The sequence below is a fragment of the Dipodomys spectabilis genome, unplaced genomic scaffold (assembly GCF_019054845.1).
Source record: "Dipodomys spectabilis isolate Male_0828 unplaced genomic scaffold, ASM1905484v1 ptg000130l, whole genome shotgun sequence".
Taxonomy (NCBI): Eukaryota; Metazoa; Chordata; class Mammalia; order Rodentia; family Heteromyidae; genus Dipodomys; species Dipodomys spectabilis.
The window spans coordinates 3,416,218-3,432,391 of NW_024870807.1; the positions used below are offsets into that span (position 1 = coordinate 3,416,218).

At 48.2% G+C, this 16,174-nt stretch overlaps 1 protein-coding gene across 2 annotated transcripts; it reads right to left on the bottom strand.

Moving 5' to 3' along the window:
• Positions 1-1,644: 1,644 nt before the first annotated feature.
• Positions 1,645-16,116, bottom strand: Ciapin1 (cytokine induced apoptosis inhibitor 1). 2 transcript variants are annotated; one of them, XM_042689979.1, is made up of 9 exons: positions 16,063-16,116; positions 11,177-11,359; positions 10,406-10,558; positions 8,646-8,722; positions 6,145-6,310; positions 5,531-5,604; positions 4,873-4,988; positions 2,800-2,878; positions 1,645-2,200 (listed from the first exon to the last, which is right to left on the bottom strand). In XM_042689979.1, exons 2-9 carry the CDS (start codon positions 11,331-11,333, stop codon positions 2,090-2,092), a joined length of 933 nt encoding a protein of 310 aa, XP_042545913.1. In that variant the 5' UTR covers positions 11,334-11,359; positions 16,063-16,116; the 3' UTR covers positions 1,645-2,089. The 2 variants fall into 2 exon arrangements, with proteins under 2 accessions (XP_042545913.1, XP_042545914.1); XM_042689980.1 differs by having other exon boundaries at positions 11,177-11,352; positions 16,063-16,091.
• Positions 16,117-16,174: the final 58 nt, after the last annotated feature.

The following is a 16,174-nucleotide window of genomic DNA, read 5'->3' on the forward strand; positions in this document are numbered from 1 at the left end:
AGAATGTGGCTTAGTGGTAGAGTGCTTGCCTAGCACTCATGAAGCCCTAGATTTGATTCCTCAGTACCACATACACAGAAAAAGCCGGAAGTGGCGCTGTGGCTCAAGTGGCAGAATGCTAGCCTTGACTGGAGAGCTCAGGGACAGTACCCAGGCCCTATGACCAAAAAAAAAAAAAAAAAGACTTGCACTTAAACTAGTGTCCTCCAAAGTCATGGACCCAAGGATCCCATCCTCTCCCTGTGGACTTGCAGCTGGCTGAGACCGTGTCTGCTCACTGGCCAGACACTCCTCCCACCTTCCGAAGGCCCTGACTATGCTGGCTGACTTCCTGCTGAACTCCCTGGAGAGGCTGCAGCTGCCTATGTCGCTCCACTGACCCCTCTAACTACAGTATCCATTCTTTTTTTTTGGGGGGGTGGGGGGTTGGCCAGTTGTGGGGCCTGAACAATGGGCCTGAGCGCTGTCCCTCAGTCTTCAGCTCAAGGCTAGCGCTCTACCACTTGAGCCACAGTGCCACTTCCGGCTTTTTTCTTTTTGCTTATGTGGTGCTGAGGAATTGAACCCAGGGCCTCAGGCATGCAAGGCAAGCACTCTACCACTGAGCCAACTTCTCAGCCCCCCAGTATCCATTATCTCCAGCGGTGATGAGGGCGCGCAGGAAGGGAAGGCTGGCTCAGGTCAACCTCAGCTTAGAGGCCAAAGTGTCCTCCACCTAGGCAGTTGGAGCCTGAGCCCCTTCCTGTCTACACCATTTCTTTTTGCTGAGTAACAAACCACCTCAAAATCTAGCTAGCCACTCAACAAAGCCACTAATTACCACCTTTCTCAACTAGTTGCTCTGGCATGGGACAAGAGCCATTTTCCCGGGTAGACTTTACAAGCACAGGTGTTTTTTCCTATGGTGCTGGGGTTGATTCAAGTGCACCAACCCTGTCTGAGCTGTACCCCTGGCCCAGCACTTCCATTTCTGTGGGGGCAGGAGGCTCACCTTGTACTTGCAGTTTCTTGCCCACAAACCTCCCAGCGTGACAACTTCCTTTCTGCATGGTTATCAAGAAAAGCTTTGTTCTCTAGTTCTAGTGAAGGATCAACTGATTAGGTCAGGCTCATTTAGCATAATCTCTCTTCTAATGTAAGGCCATTGGGAACTTGAATGACAGCTGCAAAAATCTCTTCCCTTCTGCCACAGAACCTCACCCAGTCCTGGGGGAGGAAAACCTAGGGGCTCACAGGATTTGCGCAACCTTAAGAGGTGCTCACTAAGCTCGTTGGAACTCTGCTCCCATTGGGGCTTCTGGCCCCAGCTGAACTTCAGCAATGTGGATCAGCAGAAGCAGAGGATCAAAAGAAGGACAGGTACCAATCAACACTTTTATATAACACAAAACCTGTCTAAAAGCCACATGATCTCCCCAAATATGTGGTAGGAGCCATGTGGCAGGCAGCAAGGGCAGCAGGGGTCTCCTACTCGGACTTTGTCCTACTTCTCCTCACATTCTGAGCCACCTGGCCTGGCCTACAGGAGATGGAGGCCCGTCCACAAGGCCGCTCCAGCCCCTGCACACCACACTCCTCAACCAAGAAGCCACAGTGGTCCAAACTGAGCGTGGAGGACTGACAGACACCACACACACACCCCTGTGACCACGGACACACAGTGTGCAAGTTTAGTACTTGTTGGTTAACAGAAATGATGACAGGACACCGATGTGACACTACAGGGACACGGGTGGGACCACAGGAACCAGTGAGTGATTCCTTCGGTGCTGAGGCCATGAGGTAGTTGGCTCATGGCTCCAAGAACTGCAATGAGTGACCTCGCTCCCCGGGAGGACAAGGCCGCATCACTGAGTCACCGTGGGGGCAGGGCCCCCACTGGAACACAAGAAGGACTTCCGCAGTTCACAGCCCCTCAGGCCTTGGTCAGTCACTCATAGCAGCACTAAACACCACGTAGCTCCCCCAGCTGGCTACCCTCCCCCCAAATGATTTCAACAGGGAGTGAGGAACTGGGCAGGAGGGCCCACAGTGGTGGGAGGGATGTGGGGCAGGAGTTGAAGGAGGAGCTGAGTCCTGTAGGGTCTCCCTAGGCATCGTGAAGGTTGCTGTTGCTCAGAAGCACCTGTTCCCCAGGTTTGAAGGCTGGCATCCCAAGGTAAGGGCAGCTGGCACAGCGGAAGGCATCGCCCAGGTAGCACTGTGAGAGAGAACAGGAAATTTCAGCCAGGGAGCAGCAGGGTGCAGCTGGAAATCCATTTGGAACCCAAATGCTAGGTTTTCAACTTCTCAGATTTTATATAAAAAAAAAAATACTACTAGAGCCAGGTAATGGGGGGGCTTATGTCTTAGTCCTAGGTACTCAGGAAGCTGAGATCTGAGGACTGAGGTACAAAGCCAGCCTGGGCATTTCCAATTAACAAGCAAAAAAACGAGAAGTAGAGGTATGGCTCAAATGGTAGAGTGTCAGTCTTGAACAAAAAAAGCCAAGTGAAGAGCATGAGGCCCAGTTCAAACACAAAAAATTTAAAAATTGTTTAAAAAATAATAGTCAAGAAAAGTCCCTTTAAGGGGTTGTACACCTATATCGTAAGCAGTTTAAACCACAGCCAAGCTCAGCTCAATAGCCAAGTAGTATCAGGCCCCCACTGGGTAGACAGACAAAAGACAAGGCCAAAGATAACAGGTGAGGAGAGGCCACACCGGGGAGCCCACCCTAGGGAAGCCCTCCCAAGCAGCGCCCCCTCCCCCCACCCTGTCCCCAGGTGAGTGCAAATGCCAAGCTGGTCTGGCACTTACATTTCCACAGGCTGACTTGGGCTGCGAGCTCTGGCTCTTGGACTTCTCCTTTTCCAGCTCTTCTGCGAGACCGCAAGTGCTGCAAGAAGCAGTCGCTGATGAATGAGACTGGTCATCCCCCAGAAACGCCACATCCCCAGTAGTGCCAGGTCTGTAAGACTTTTCTCCCTTTACTAGGTGTCAAGACAGAAGCTAAGGGGTGAAGCTCCTGGGGAAGCTGTGAGAGGAGCGGCCACCACTCCACTTCCCTCAGGAGGGAAAACCCGGAGCTTTGGCTTCAGCAAAGATATAAGTCTGAACGGCCAGAACGAGTGGAAAGGAGGTAAGAAGAGTGTGTTTAGGGTTGGGACTGGTAGCGTCTGGAAGGCCTGCCCTGCCAGCTCACGGGAAAGGAGCAGAGATTCCAAGCATGGAACCAATCCTCCTCCACCAAGGCCTGCCCAACTTCCAGCCCATCAAGCCGTCAACAATGACATCCACCCAGATGCTCAGGCACCCTGTCTTCCACTTTAAAAAAAAATGTGTATATCAGTCCTGGGACTTGAACACAAAGTCTGAGCACTGTCCCTGAGGGGTTTTTTTTGCTCAAGGCTAGCACTCTACCACTTGAGCCACAGCTCCACTTCTGGCTTTTTGGTAGTTAATTACAGATAAGAGTCTCATAGACTTTCCTGTCTAGACTGGCTTAGAAGGCTGATCCTCAGATCTCAGCTCCCTGAGTAGCTAAGATTACAGATGTAAGCTACCAGCACCTGGATGTCCTCCACTTTTAATTATGAACAAAACTGGGGCCATCTGAAAGAAAACCGTCTGAAATCAGGCCATGTTGCTGGGTGCTTGTGACCTAGCACTGGGGAGACAGAATACCAGGATCACAAGTCTGGGCTGCAAGACCTTGTCTCAAAAAACAACAACACTACCACCATCACCAACAAAATCCCAAAACAAAATAAATCAAGATCTAAAGACATAATAACATCAGAGATTTGGGAGAAGAAACAGACATCTCCTAGAAAGAGGCACAGAAGAAAACTGGAAAATGTTAGAGAAAAGAAAATTATAGAAGCAGTGAGAGCCAACACTGAGATACGGGTTATTCAGAACACATGACTCGTGAACAGGAATCTAAAGCTATTTCCCAGGACCATACACATTCACAACTACAGGGCTGGAGGTATGACCCCATGCTACAGCGCTTACCCAGACTTTAATACCCCCAGGATAGCTCCAAAACCAAACCAAACCAAACCAAAACACTATGGAATTACAAGGATTCCAGGAATAAAGAAGATTCCACTAGCTCTCAAAAAGTTTTCATGAAAGGATCACAAAGGTCTTACAGAAAGAATCAGCTATTTGGCCTCAAAGAAAACAACAGAACAATCTCCAAAACAAAAAATGACTTCCAATCTAGATTTCTACATCCACATTATCAATCTTTTAGAATAGACACACCCCAGAATACACACACACACCAGAAAAAAAAAGCAAAAAGTAAAACTTATCACACACACACACACACACACACACACACACACACACACACACACACCCACAAAGCTAGTAGAAACCTGGCTTCAGCACACAAGCTGTAATGCAGGGGACACAGCTATCATGACAGAGAAAAGGGACCAACATGCCAGCTCTTGAACACAGAGTCACACCTGAAAACTGTCACCATTGCAACCCCTTGGCATCACGCCAATGTTCCACCCCAGAACCAGGCAGATCAGCCCTGTCTGTGTCCTTAGCTCACCTCAGCCACAGGGCTGCTCACATTCCCTCCACACTCGGTTACCCAGGAGGGCTGAGGACGTTCATTTCTGCTCTGACCACACTTCCACTGGCCAGCTGTTACTCCCCACTCAGGATTCTGCCTCAGAGTTCCCTGGAAGGACTCTTGTAGAGTCTCCGGAGGTGAGACCCACCATGACCAAAGGTCTGGCTCTGCTCACGTCCCCGGGGGCTTTCGTGCAATGTGGGAACATACAGCTCCCTACAGGGAAGGTCTCCTTCACAAGGCAGTATCTGACTGGCTCACTTCCAGCAGCCCCGGCTCAAACCACCACTTACCAGTTCTTACAGGCTTTTCTCTTCTTCCCTTCTCCACATGAAGGAGCCCGCAGGGACGCTGGATCAGGCTTTTGCAAATCTTCTGGATCCAGCAGTTCATCAGAGTCAATGAGATCCTGGAGAAGGTTCAAAGCAATCAGTGACACAGTAGTGGTCTTGAAGAAAGAGCTGATGTAACCCCAGGCTGTGAAAGCAAGGACCCACAGCCCCAGGGAAGAAGGCTCCTGCTCTCAAGTGCCCAGGGTCACTATCACCTTCCAGAGGCCATTGCTCAGGGAAGAAACTAGTAACTAATTTACATGGGAATAAGCTGGAGGACTTCAAACAAGCATGTGTTTGCAGGAAAGTGGGAACTGGTGGGACAAAGAAGTGTGAAAATACTGCCTTCAATGAGCCTTCAGCGCCTTGCCCAGACCAAGGGCCAATAAACACATTGGAGCTGACACTGCTTTCCGCTTCACACTTGTCCACAAGACATCAAGTGGGTAAAAGAGATGCTAAATTTATATCACTAGCAATATGGAGTGTCACCAGTGCCAGACACAGCCATACGCTGGGCTTTACACACACACACTCCTACAAGTCTAAAAGCCACTCCACACTGGCTGTTCACACTCATCATGGAGAACACGCAGTGACCTGCAGGGGGCCAACTCACCACGCTCCCATCCTCCATGTCATTGGCTGACAAGGTCCAGAGCTTGGCAGCAGCCGGGTCCACAGGAGGCTTCACTGAGTCCAACAACAGAAGAAAAAAAAAAAAAAGGAACTTTGTAAAAAATAGTCTACGAGCATCCTCCAAGGCCTGTGATTACAGCACTAACACTGAAATTGAAAAGCTGCTCCACAGGTGTAGGGAGAGCCTGGCTACAGGTACAGGGCATCTTATCTACCACCATCATGGCTGTGAAGTAGCTTGGGACCTGAACAGACTCGTGAGCCAACTAAACACGTGATTCATGCCTCCAGAGTAAAAGCCCTTAGTGCACTAGAAACCATCTTGTAGGGGCTGGGAAGGTGGGTCAGTGGTAGAGTGCTTGCCTTGCATGCATGAGGCCCATGGTTCCATTCCTCAGCACCACATAAACAGAAAAAGCCGGAAGTGGGGCTGAGGCTCAAGTGGTAGAGCGCTAGTCTACAGCTGAAGAGTTGAGGGATAGAGCCCAGGCCCAGAGTTCAGGCCCCACAACCGACAAAAAAAAAAAAAAAAAGAAACTATCATGTATTATTTAGGCCTGGGGACTAATATGCCCAGGTTACAGCCGGCCTTACCTGAAGGAGACTTCTTGCCGATGGAAAGCTTAAGCTGACTGGAGGAACCCACTTCGAAGTTGGGCTTTTTGCCGGCGATCTGAACAGAGAGCAGGCTGTCACCGCTGCACCCTAGGTGTTCCTGCACAGACTGCATCTCCTCAGGGCTCAGGGCCTCTCGCTGCAGCTGCAATTAAAGATGGCCAGGGGGTCAGTCCACATTCTTGCTCTCTCACTTCTCTATGTCCCACGTCCCCCTGCAGTGCTAACCCTGATCTCTGTGTGTTAAGCTCCCAATAGAAGCTGGCATAAACCACTTCATGCCTCCCATCCCCCTTCTCACTGATCAGAGCCTTAGGGTCTACTTTGTCAGCCTGTGTGCTTTAAGTCTACCCTCTGCTGAGTTTTCAAGTACTTTTTTATAAACTATTAGCCATGATGCGCTAGTCCTTGTGGGGGTATAATGACTCAGAGACGAGTCAGACCTGGTCAAAGAAGCCTGCTCACAATAAAGAGTAGAAGTTTTATCTTAAAGGAGAGAAAGGAAGGGAAATCCTTTCTTCAATCCTTGGGAATATCAGATAGTGAAGGTAGGGGAAAATGGTTAAGTGTGCTAAGTTTAAGTGCAATAATTGCTGAGTGTTACATAACTCATTGTCTATAACCTGGTATACTGCTAAATCATTAATAAAAATGAGAAGAAATATACTGAGATAGATAAGAGACTTATTTTCTGATGTAAGAGGCATGTAGGGGGGCTGGGAAGGTGGCTCAGTGGTAGAGCGCTTGCCTTGCATGCTCAAGGCCCTGGGTTTGATTCCTCAGCACCACATAAGCAAAAAGAAAAAAGCCGGAAGTGGCGCTGTGGCTCAAGTGGTAGAGCGCTAGCCTTGAGCTGAAGAGCTGAGGGACAGCACCCAGGCCCAGAGTTCAGGCCCCACGACTGAACCCCCCCCCCAAAAAAAAAGAGACATGTAGGGCCAGGATTTGTGTGGGATTACCCCTGTAATCCAACATTCAAGAAGTTGAGGCAGGAGAATCACAAGTCCAGGGCCAGCCTGGGCTAGAGTCAGACCCTGTCTCAACACTAGCAAGCAAAAATATGTGCATAGATATGCTGGCAAAAACGTAAGAAAAGGAAGTGGTGCTGTGGCTCAAGTGGTAGAGCGCTCACCTTGAGCTGAAGAACTCAGAAATAGCACCCAGGCCCAGAGTTCAAGCCCATGACTGACCAAAAAAAAAAAAAAAAAGTAAGAAAGGCCAGGCACCAGTTTCTCACACCTGTAATCCTAGCTACTCAGGAGGCTGAGATCTGGGATTCAGGATTCAAAGCCAGCCCAGGCAGGAATGTCTGGAGACTCTTATCTCCAATTAAGTGATGCTGTGGCTCAAATGGTAGAGCACTTGTCTTGAGCTGAAGAGCTCAGGGACAGCACTCAAACCCAGAGTTTAAGCCCTACAACCAACCCCCCACCATCCCCCAAAAAAGCCCACAAAAACACATAAGAAAGAAGTCTGCACAGACATACAAAATGCACTGGTGGCTTACTGACGGTGACAAGGACTGGGGTGAAACTTCTTCATATTCCACATTTCTTTAGTATAAATTGAATTTCTTTTTTCTTTTTTTGGGGTCCGGTCGTGGGGCCTGAACTCTGGGCCTGGGTGCTGTCCCTCAGCTCTTCAGCTCAAGGCTAGCGTTCTACCACTTGAGCCACAGTGCCACTTCCGGCTTTTTTCCTTTTGCTTATGTGGTGCTGAGGAATCGAATCCAGGGCCTCAGGCATGCAAGGCAAGTGCTCTACCACTGAGCCACCTTCCCAGCCCTATAAATTGAATTTCTATGAGCACTCCTTAGTTTAGAGTCAAGAATATTTTAAGACTTCAAGGGAAAATAAGAAACAGCAGGCACAAAGAATCTACATCTCACACCAGGCACTGGAAACAGAGTGAGTGATGTCCACTTGGCTGCCAGAGCTATCATCCTCCATGCTCAGACTTGAGTGCATTTTGGAAGAGAGTGTTTCACTAATGACAAATGATGGTGTCCACATAAAATAAATGAAGCAAAGCCCCAGCTCATCTAAGACGTTAGAGGCTATTCTCTCTCACACCCGAGAAGCTTTTTAACACTGGAGAAGTAGAAGCACTTGTTTCATTTGAGAGTGGGGAGATGTTTAGACACTACTGTTTCACCCAGGCTTAGGATCTGTGTTGGCTGAGATGAACAGAAGCTGCAGGGTACCTGCTATCACTGCCATACCCTGGCTGCTACCATCAATAAACAAGTCACAAGTGCAGGACAGACCACGCCCACAGGCTGGGCTGTCTCTTTGAAGATCTCCCAGAGGTTTGTATTGAGAGGCACCACATACCTCACATTTGCAGCAAGAGCCCATCTGTTTCCTAGTTCTATGCTGATCACTTATTTCCCCCTACTGTTCTGACAGATGACAGACAGATCCTGGGTTTGGTCAGCTAAGGTTCAAATTCCCAGCAAACAAAGTGGTCTGCACACATACCTCTTTTACTTCCACAAGGCCAGAAAGAGTCAGGGCTGAACACAGTTTAGATGCTGTCCTCACTTTGCTATTGTTAACTGCCAAGAAGAAAACCCCAGTTAATTGCTTCCCAGGTCAAAGCAGGAAAGATAAAGAGCTTCTCTCCATGTGGGTGAGTAGGCATTCACACAACAACAAGCTACTCTGTCCACTGTGTTTACATTAGTGAGAGCATTTTAGTTTCAACCATGCTTTCGGTACACAGTGCTGGTGAACGCTGTCACTCCCTCATCACTGTTTCCCGGCCCTGGCCTTTTTGGAGACCCTTCCGGGGATGCTGATATGATCAGCTCAGGGTTCTCTGCAAAGTTCTGACAGGCATGATATTTTGATGAAACAAAGTTTCAATTTCTAGCAAAGAATGCTAATGTCTGTTGTACACATCAAAAGGTTATTGTTTCAAATAAATATAAAAGCCTTTATTTTGAGATGCTTTCATTTATTTTATTTGATGAAATATAGCCACTTAAGATCTCCTGCTTTTGATTCCCAGGCACTGGGAAATACAGGTGGTGCACGACCATGCTAAGGTGTATAGGTACTTTTTGATCCAAAGTCAAGTGAAAAATGTTTTTAAAAAAAATCTACATCTATATCTATGTCTACATCTATCTTTCTCTCTCTATATCTCCAAGTAGGCCCTAGGTTCAAGACCTAGGATAGGCACAAAATAAAATAAAATAACCAAGAACTGAATGACAGCTATGTCACAGAACCAAAAAAAGGTATTTTTTATCCCTTGGATACTGTCATTAGCTACATGGGTTAATTATTACCTCTTCACAATCAAACTTCTGTTTATTTTTTTTGTCAGTTGAGGGGCTTGAACTCAGGGCCTGGGCACTGTCGCTGAGCTCCTTTGGTCAAGGCTAGTACTCTACCACTTTGAGACAGAGTTCCACTTCCAGTTTCTGACTGATTAATTGGAGGTAAGAATCTCCCAGGAATTTTCTGCCTGTACTGGCTTCAAACCATGACCACCAGATCTCAGCCTCCTGAGTAGCTAGGATTATAGGCATGAGCTACCAGTGCCTAGCCACTTCTGTTATACTTTTTAACTATTTTGAAATAACTATAAAATCACACAAAATTGGGGGGGAAACCCAAAATTTAAAAACCTCCCAAATCCAGAGAAGGCTGTGGCCCATTCCCCCCATCTTACCTGACAGATATGAAGACCAGGAACTGAGTACCACCCACGCCTTCAGAGCCGCTCACCCCTCTCCACCAGCCCCTGGGAACTACTAATCTGAACTAGGTGCTAAAATGTTTTTTTTCAAGATGAATAGTTATAGAGCATGGGACTTTTGGGACTTGCTTCTTCTCTTTCTGTATTCTTCTTAGAGGTATTTCCCCTCTTCTCCCCATCCGCCACCCTCTGCCCCATCTCCTGAGTACTAGGATTATAGGTGCGTGCTCCTTGCCTGATTATTGTTGCCTCTTTTTCCATGTTATGGATATCCCAAAGTCTAAGCTTTCACCTGCTGAATGATTCAGCCTCTTTTAGGTAGCAGTTACCTTCTATTTTATTCCCTAATGAGTCAAAGATCCCAATTTCTTTAGATCTGTTGCCTCTGATTTTAGCAATAATTTATCCCTAAAGATAAGGTTTATACAGAAATACTGCTCTCCAAATGATATCCCTGGCTTGGGAAGATGGAGCAAATGGGTTCAAAGATTTGACCTTGTCAAGTTCTGTCTTTCAGCGAGGGTGTCCTTACCTACAGCAGTTTCTACGGGCTCTTTCAGGAAAAGGCATCCCCCAGGACGAAGGACCCGGGCCATTTCTGCCAGAATCTCAGCGCTGTGCAGACTGGCACTTCCTGGGATGACTCCTGACATAATAACGTCAAAGCTGGATTCCTTGTGAGCAGCTGAAAAGGAAGATTCTCATCATTGACTTCCCAACCCTTCCAGTCCCCTGCAGCCACAGGCTTTGAATGAGGATGAAGCCTGACCTGGTTGGTCAGCACTATTAAACCACCATTACTAGCAAAGGGCACAGTGAGGCTCTATCCTGTTCCCTGTCTTCCTCATTTCCTATCTTTTCCTAGTATCAGGGAAAAGAAGGAAAAAGGAAGCTAGATGAAGAGTAAGCTTCTAAAAAACAACATGGCGGGCTGGGAAGGTGGCTCAGTGGTACAGTGCTTGCCTTGCATGCATGCGGCTCTGGGTTCCATTCCTTAGCACCACATAAGCAAAAGCCAGAAGTGGCGCTGTGGCTCAAGTGATAGAGTGTTAGCCTTGAGCTGAAGAGCTGAGGGACAGCGCCCAGGCCCAGAGTTCAGGCCCCATGACCAAAAAAAACAAAACAAAACACACACACACACACACACACACACACACACACACACACACACACACACACGGAACAGTTACTAAGAAACAAGAACATAAAGAAACCACTAGCCTCTACTTTCATAAGCCAGCCAGGAAAAACCCTCAGATCAAGGTACTAGAGATCAGTAGCACTCCCTTGAAATTTCACTTACACTGCAGCAGCTGGTTGATGTTTTCCACGGACACCTGGCCTTCGCTGCCGGTCAGCACTTGAAGGTTATTCACCAGCTCTTTCAGGGCTTCCACAGGGGATGACTTATCCCAGACCACGGCCACACGCTGGCCAGCCGAGATCCCAAACTCTGCCATGTCTGCAGTGCTGAAGCACCTAAAGGCTATGAGCAGAGGGGAATTAGGACTGAGAGGCTACAGTGCAACTTAATCCACGCGGTATCATACAGTACGATTGGGATCACAACTTACTCCCAACCTCCTGCCAGAGAATGCTCATGCTAGTGAATAAATGAAAGACATCAGCACTTCACAATCCAACCTTCCCAGACAGAGCTGGGGCTGAGGAAGGGGATTAGAGCCAAGTAAGGAGGTTGGAGGCAGCAAGATTACTTCTTCTTTATGATCACTTGGCTGGAGAGTATTAATTAAAGTGTGATTCAGCAAAGGTTAAGTAAGTTGGCAGACATAACCCAACCTCAACCTGATGGTTTTTGGTTTTGTTTGGTGGTACTGTGGTTTAAGTACAAGGCCTTGCACTTGGCTAGGCAGGTGCTTACCACATAGGTAACGCCCAGCCCTTTTTTCAGCTTACTTTTTGTTTGTGTGCTGGTCCTGGGGCTTGAACTCAGAACCTGGTTGCTGTCCCTAAGCTTTTTCTGCTCAAGGGTAGCACTCTACCACTTTGAGCTATAACTGAACAGCTTTTTTGATAGTTAAATGGAAATAAGAGACTCCCCAGACTGGCTTCAAACTGAGAGCCTCAGATTTCAGCCTCCTTAGTTGCTAGGATTACAGGTATGAGCCACTGGAACGCAACTTCCGCTTAATTTGTGTGTGTGTGTGTGTGTGTGTGTGCGCGCGCGTGCGTGCGCGCACGCCCGTGCCCACATGCATGCACCTGTACTGGCACTGGGGCTTGAACTCAGGGCCTGAGCACTGTCCCTTATCTTTTTCACTCCAGTCTGGCACTCCACAGCTTGAGCCACAGCTCCCCTTCCCCAGTTTAAATATTTTTAAGAGACAACATATTTGAACTTTGCAAACTGAATACTGATATTTCCTCTTTCATTAAAATGTAAAACTTTAATCCTAAATCAGCAGTGGTTGATAGTATCTACTGTTTTTATCACTAAATGTCAGCCATTTATTCAAAGCACCTTAGAAATATTTTCTCAATTGACCCACAGATCAGCCTTAAACTTGGGTTACTCCCAGTTTAGAGGTCAGGGTGTGAGGCCACTAATGCAGTGTGAGTTGAGCTGTGGGTAAGGTAAGGGCAGGGATCTGAATCCAAATCCACCAACAGTAAAGCCCGGGTTTAACCATGGAAACTTCCCCGCAGGGCCAGCTTCTTTTCCACTTGATATGCAGTTCAGATCTAAGAGATCACCTTGAAATAAGGTCAACAGATAGCACTCGGTTCAGCTCTTCCTCCTCCAACCTTAAAGTCACCGAGACAAAGTGGTAACCAGAGGGTGGGGCACTGATTAGTAAACACTTCTGACTTCTGCACAGGTGACAACTGTACCACCATCCACCCTGGGGCTGAATTTAAGCCCTGTACACAGCACTCTTCCATCCATAAAATCACTTTTCATGACTGCCTGTCTCCTCTCTGCCTACAAAAACCAGGCCCAATCACTAGTCACCATTAATTATTACAGTGCTTTGATTATATACTCATTTCAGAAATGAGTTATTAACAGTTTCATTTCTAGAGAAAAGCAAAGCTCCTTAGCCTGCTGGATTCAGGGCCTTGGAAATTTGGCTCTACCCTTCCCCAGTGAATCCCTCCTAGTTTCATGAGAAACCTGGATAGCTCCACTGTTAGCCTTTTACCACCTTTCATTACCCCAGTTGAACTCTCAGCCCCAGTACAAGGATAACAAGCATTAGTGGGCAGTCAGGTTTCCTTAGTCATTTAATTTTGGGGTTTAAATGCTTAAAAAGTGCACCATCAAGAACTGACAACTTTTAAGCTTGTAATTGTCACTTGATGTTGAGGAAGAACCCTTGCAAATCTTTAAGGTAAACAACTTGGAAACAACTTCATATTTAAAATGAAACATACAGGGATACTGGCTGCCAGTGGCTCACATTTATAATCCTAGCTATTCAGGAGACTTGTGTGCTGAGGATTTCAAGCCACTCTGAGCAAGAAAATCCAAGAGACTCTTATCTCCACTTAACCACCAAAAAGCTGGAAGTGGGGGTGTGACTCAAGTGGTAGAGCACCAGCCTTGAGTGAAAAAGATAAGGGATGGCATCTAGGCTAGGCCCAGCACACGCGCGCGCGCGCGCGCGCGCGCGCGCGCGCACACACACACACACACACACACACACACACACACACACACACACACACGAGAATGTCAGCAAAATGTCCTGCCATCTACTCTAATCTTAGGTGAGAGAGCTCATAAAACACATTAAGCATTAACCTCTCTCCCCCAACATAGTTATAGCTTCTACTATTACTCAGCATTTCCTAAACAATGTTTTCTAACTATCTGGAAGCAAATGTGTGCCACACTTCTTCATCAGAACTTTGTTTTTGTTGTGATTCAATTTTTTTTTTTGTCGGTCGTGGGGCTTGAACTCTGGGCCTGGGCGCTGTCCCTCAGCTCTTCAGCTCAAGGCGAGTGCTCTACCACTTGAGCTACAGCGCCACTTCTGGTTTTCTGGTGGTTTATTGGAGATAGGAGTCTCACGGTCTCTCCTGCCCGGGCTGGCTTTGAACCGCGATCCTCAGATCTCAGCCTCCTGAGTAGCTAGGATTACAGGCGTGAGCCACCAGCGCCCGGCAATTTTTTTTTTTTTTTTAAATCCACAAGAAAAAAATTTCCAGCATCCAAGCCAATACACGTAGGAACTGTGTGACTCAGGGCCCAGTTTCACAACTAAAGAGAAGTAGAAGTCAATGTCAGGTCCTTGATCTTGCTTGCTAGATGCCACAGCAACTGTACTGCACACACATGCTTGTGCCACCTCTAAACTGGTAGCAAGTAAAAGTAGATGTCTGAAAATAATGTCTGGAAATGCTTATTTTTATAGCACCAAGTAAGCATCAAATCTTGAGCCATTGGTTCCCTTTAAGAATTAGGTGACCAGGGGCTGGGAAGGTGGCTCAGTGGTAGAGCACTTGCCTTGCATGCTCGAGGCCCTGGGTTCGATTCCTCAGCCCCACATAAGCAAAAAGAAAATGCTGGAAGTGGCTCTGTGGCTCAAGTGGTAGAGTGCTAGCCTTGAGCTGAAGAGCTGAGGGACAGTGCCCAGGCCCAGAGTTCAGGCCCCAGGACCGAACCAAAAAAAAAAGAATTAGGTGACCAAAAATAGTAGCGAGGCACCAGTGGCTCATACCTGTAATTCTAGCTGCTCAGGAGCTGAGATCAAAGGATCATTGTTCAAAGCCTGCCCAGGCAAAAAAAAGTTTATGAGTCTCTTATCTCCAAAAAACCACCAAAAAGCTAGAAGTGGAGGTGTGGCTGAAGCCTTGAGTGAAAAAGATGAGGAACAGTGCCTAGCTGAGTTCAACATGTACACGTACACATGTACACACATACACACCCCCCACACACACATACAGTGGAAAGGCAGAGAACTTGGGTTGGACTTAGTGGTGTAGTGCCAGCTACTTGGGAGGTTGTGACAAGAAAGATCACTTGTGTTCAACAATTCTAGACCAACCTGGAAAGCACAGAGAAATCTCATCTCAAAAACAAAGAGAAAACAAGCCCCAGGAATATTTTACTTAATCCAAAGACTAGGATCTAGTTTTTACACTTAAAAAGTTTTGGCTCTACCACTGAGCTACCTTCCCAGCCCTTTCTTTTTTTTTTTGGGTCCGGTTGTGGGGCCTGAACTCTGGGTCTGGGAGCTGTCCCTTCCGGCTTTTTTCAATTTGCTTTATGTGGTGCTGAGGAATGGAACCCAGGGCCTCATGCATGCAAGGAAAGCGCTCTACCACTGAGCCAAGAAAAAAGCCGGAAGTGGCGCTGTGGCTCAAGTGGTAGAGTGCTAGCCTTGAGCTGAAGAGCTGAGGGTCAGCGCTCAGGCCCAGAGTTCAGGCCCCACAACCGGACCCAAAAAAAAAAAAGTTTTGGCTTAGGAGGTCTTCCACACTCATGGGAGAGAGGGTAGGGGGAGATAAGAGGTTGGAGGTTTTGAAAAATTCAGATTAGGGTGTGCCAAACACGACTTGAAAAGGATGAGGGCTAAATGCAAATGCGCAGAATTTACAGAATTACCAGCTTCCACATAAGCAGACTTGACTTCCAGTTATCACCAGCTCCCCATGAATGCTCAGGGGCAAGATTCCTGGACCATACCCAGATACCAAGTCACCCCCGCCCCCCCCCGCCAGCCCCCCAGCACAAAGCCTTAGGTTTTATAGACTAGCATCCCAGATCATGCAGTCCCACCAGTCAAATTTGGGAAACATTCAACCCCAGACGGTGAGGGGCTCAAAATGACTATCTGTACGCTCAAGCATCTCCAACTTTCAGTGCTCGGTTGCTGGGTAACCCCCCACCCCTCCCCAGCAACTTTGGGGGAACCGAGATCCAAGGTCACAACAGCTGGCCACGGGGAGAACCCGATCGCAGACCCAGATGTCCCAGATGCCAGCTCGGGCCTTCTCCTCCTCCGAATACGGAAAGCGCCCAAAGGTCAGACACCAACCAGGACCGGAGCCTGGAGCGAGCCCGGGGCAGCGGCGTCCCGCACATCGGCTTCCCGGGTCCTCAGCCCTCCGGGGCCTCCGCGGGTCCCCACAGAGGGACGGGACTGACGGGAAACGAGAAGATGGCCGGGAGAGGACGGTTGGGGAAGGTCGGGCGCTCAGAGAACCCGGGGGCACGCTCACCTGCTCCCCGGTGAGCTCCGGGCTTCTCTCCGCAGTCGCCGGCTCCACGGCGTGTCCCGCCTCTCGCGAGAAGAGGCACCGCGGGGCGGAAGTGCCGCATGACGTTCCGACG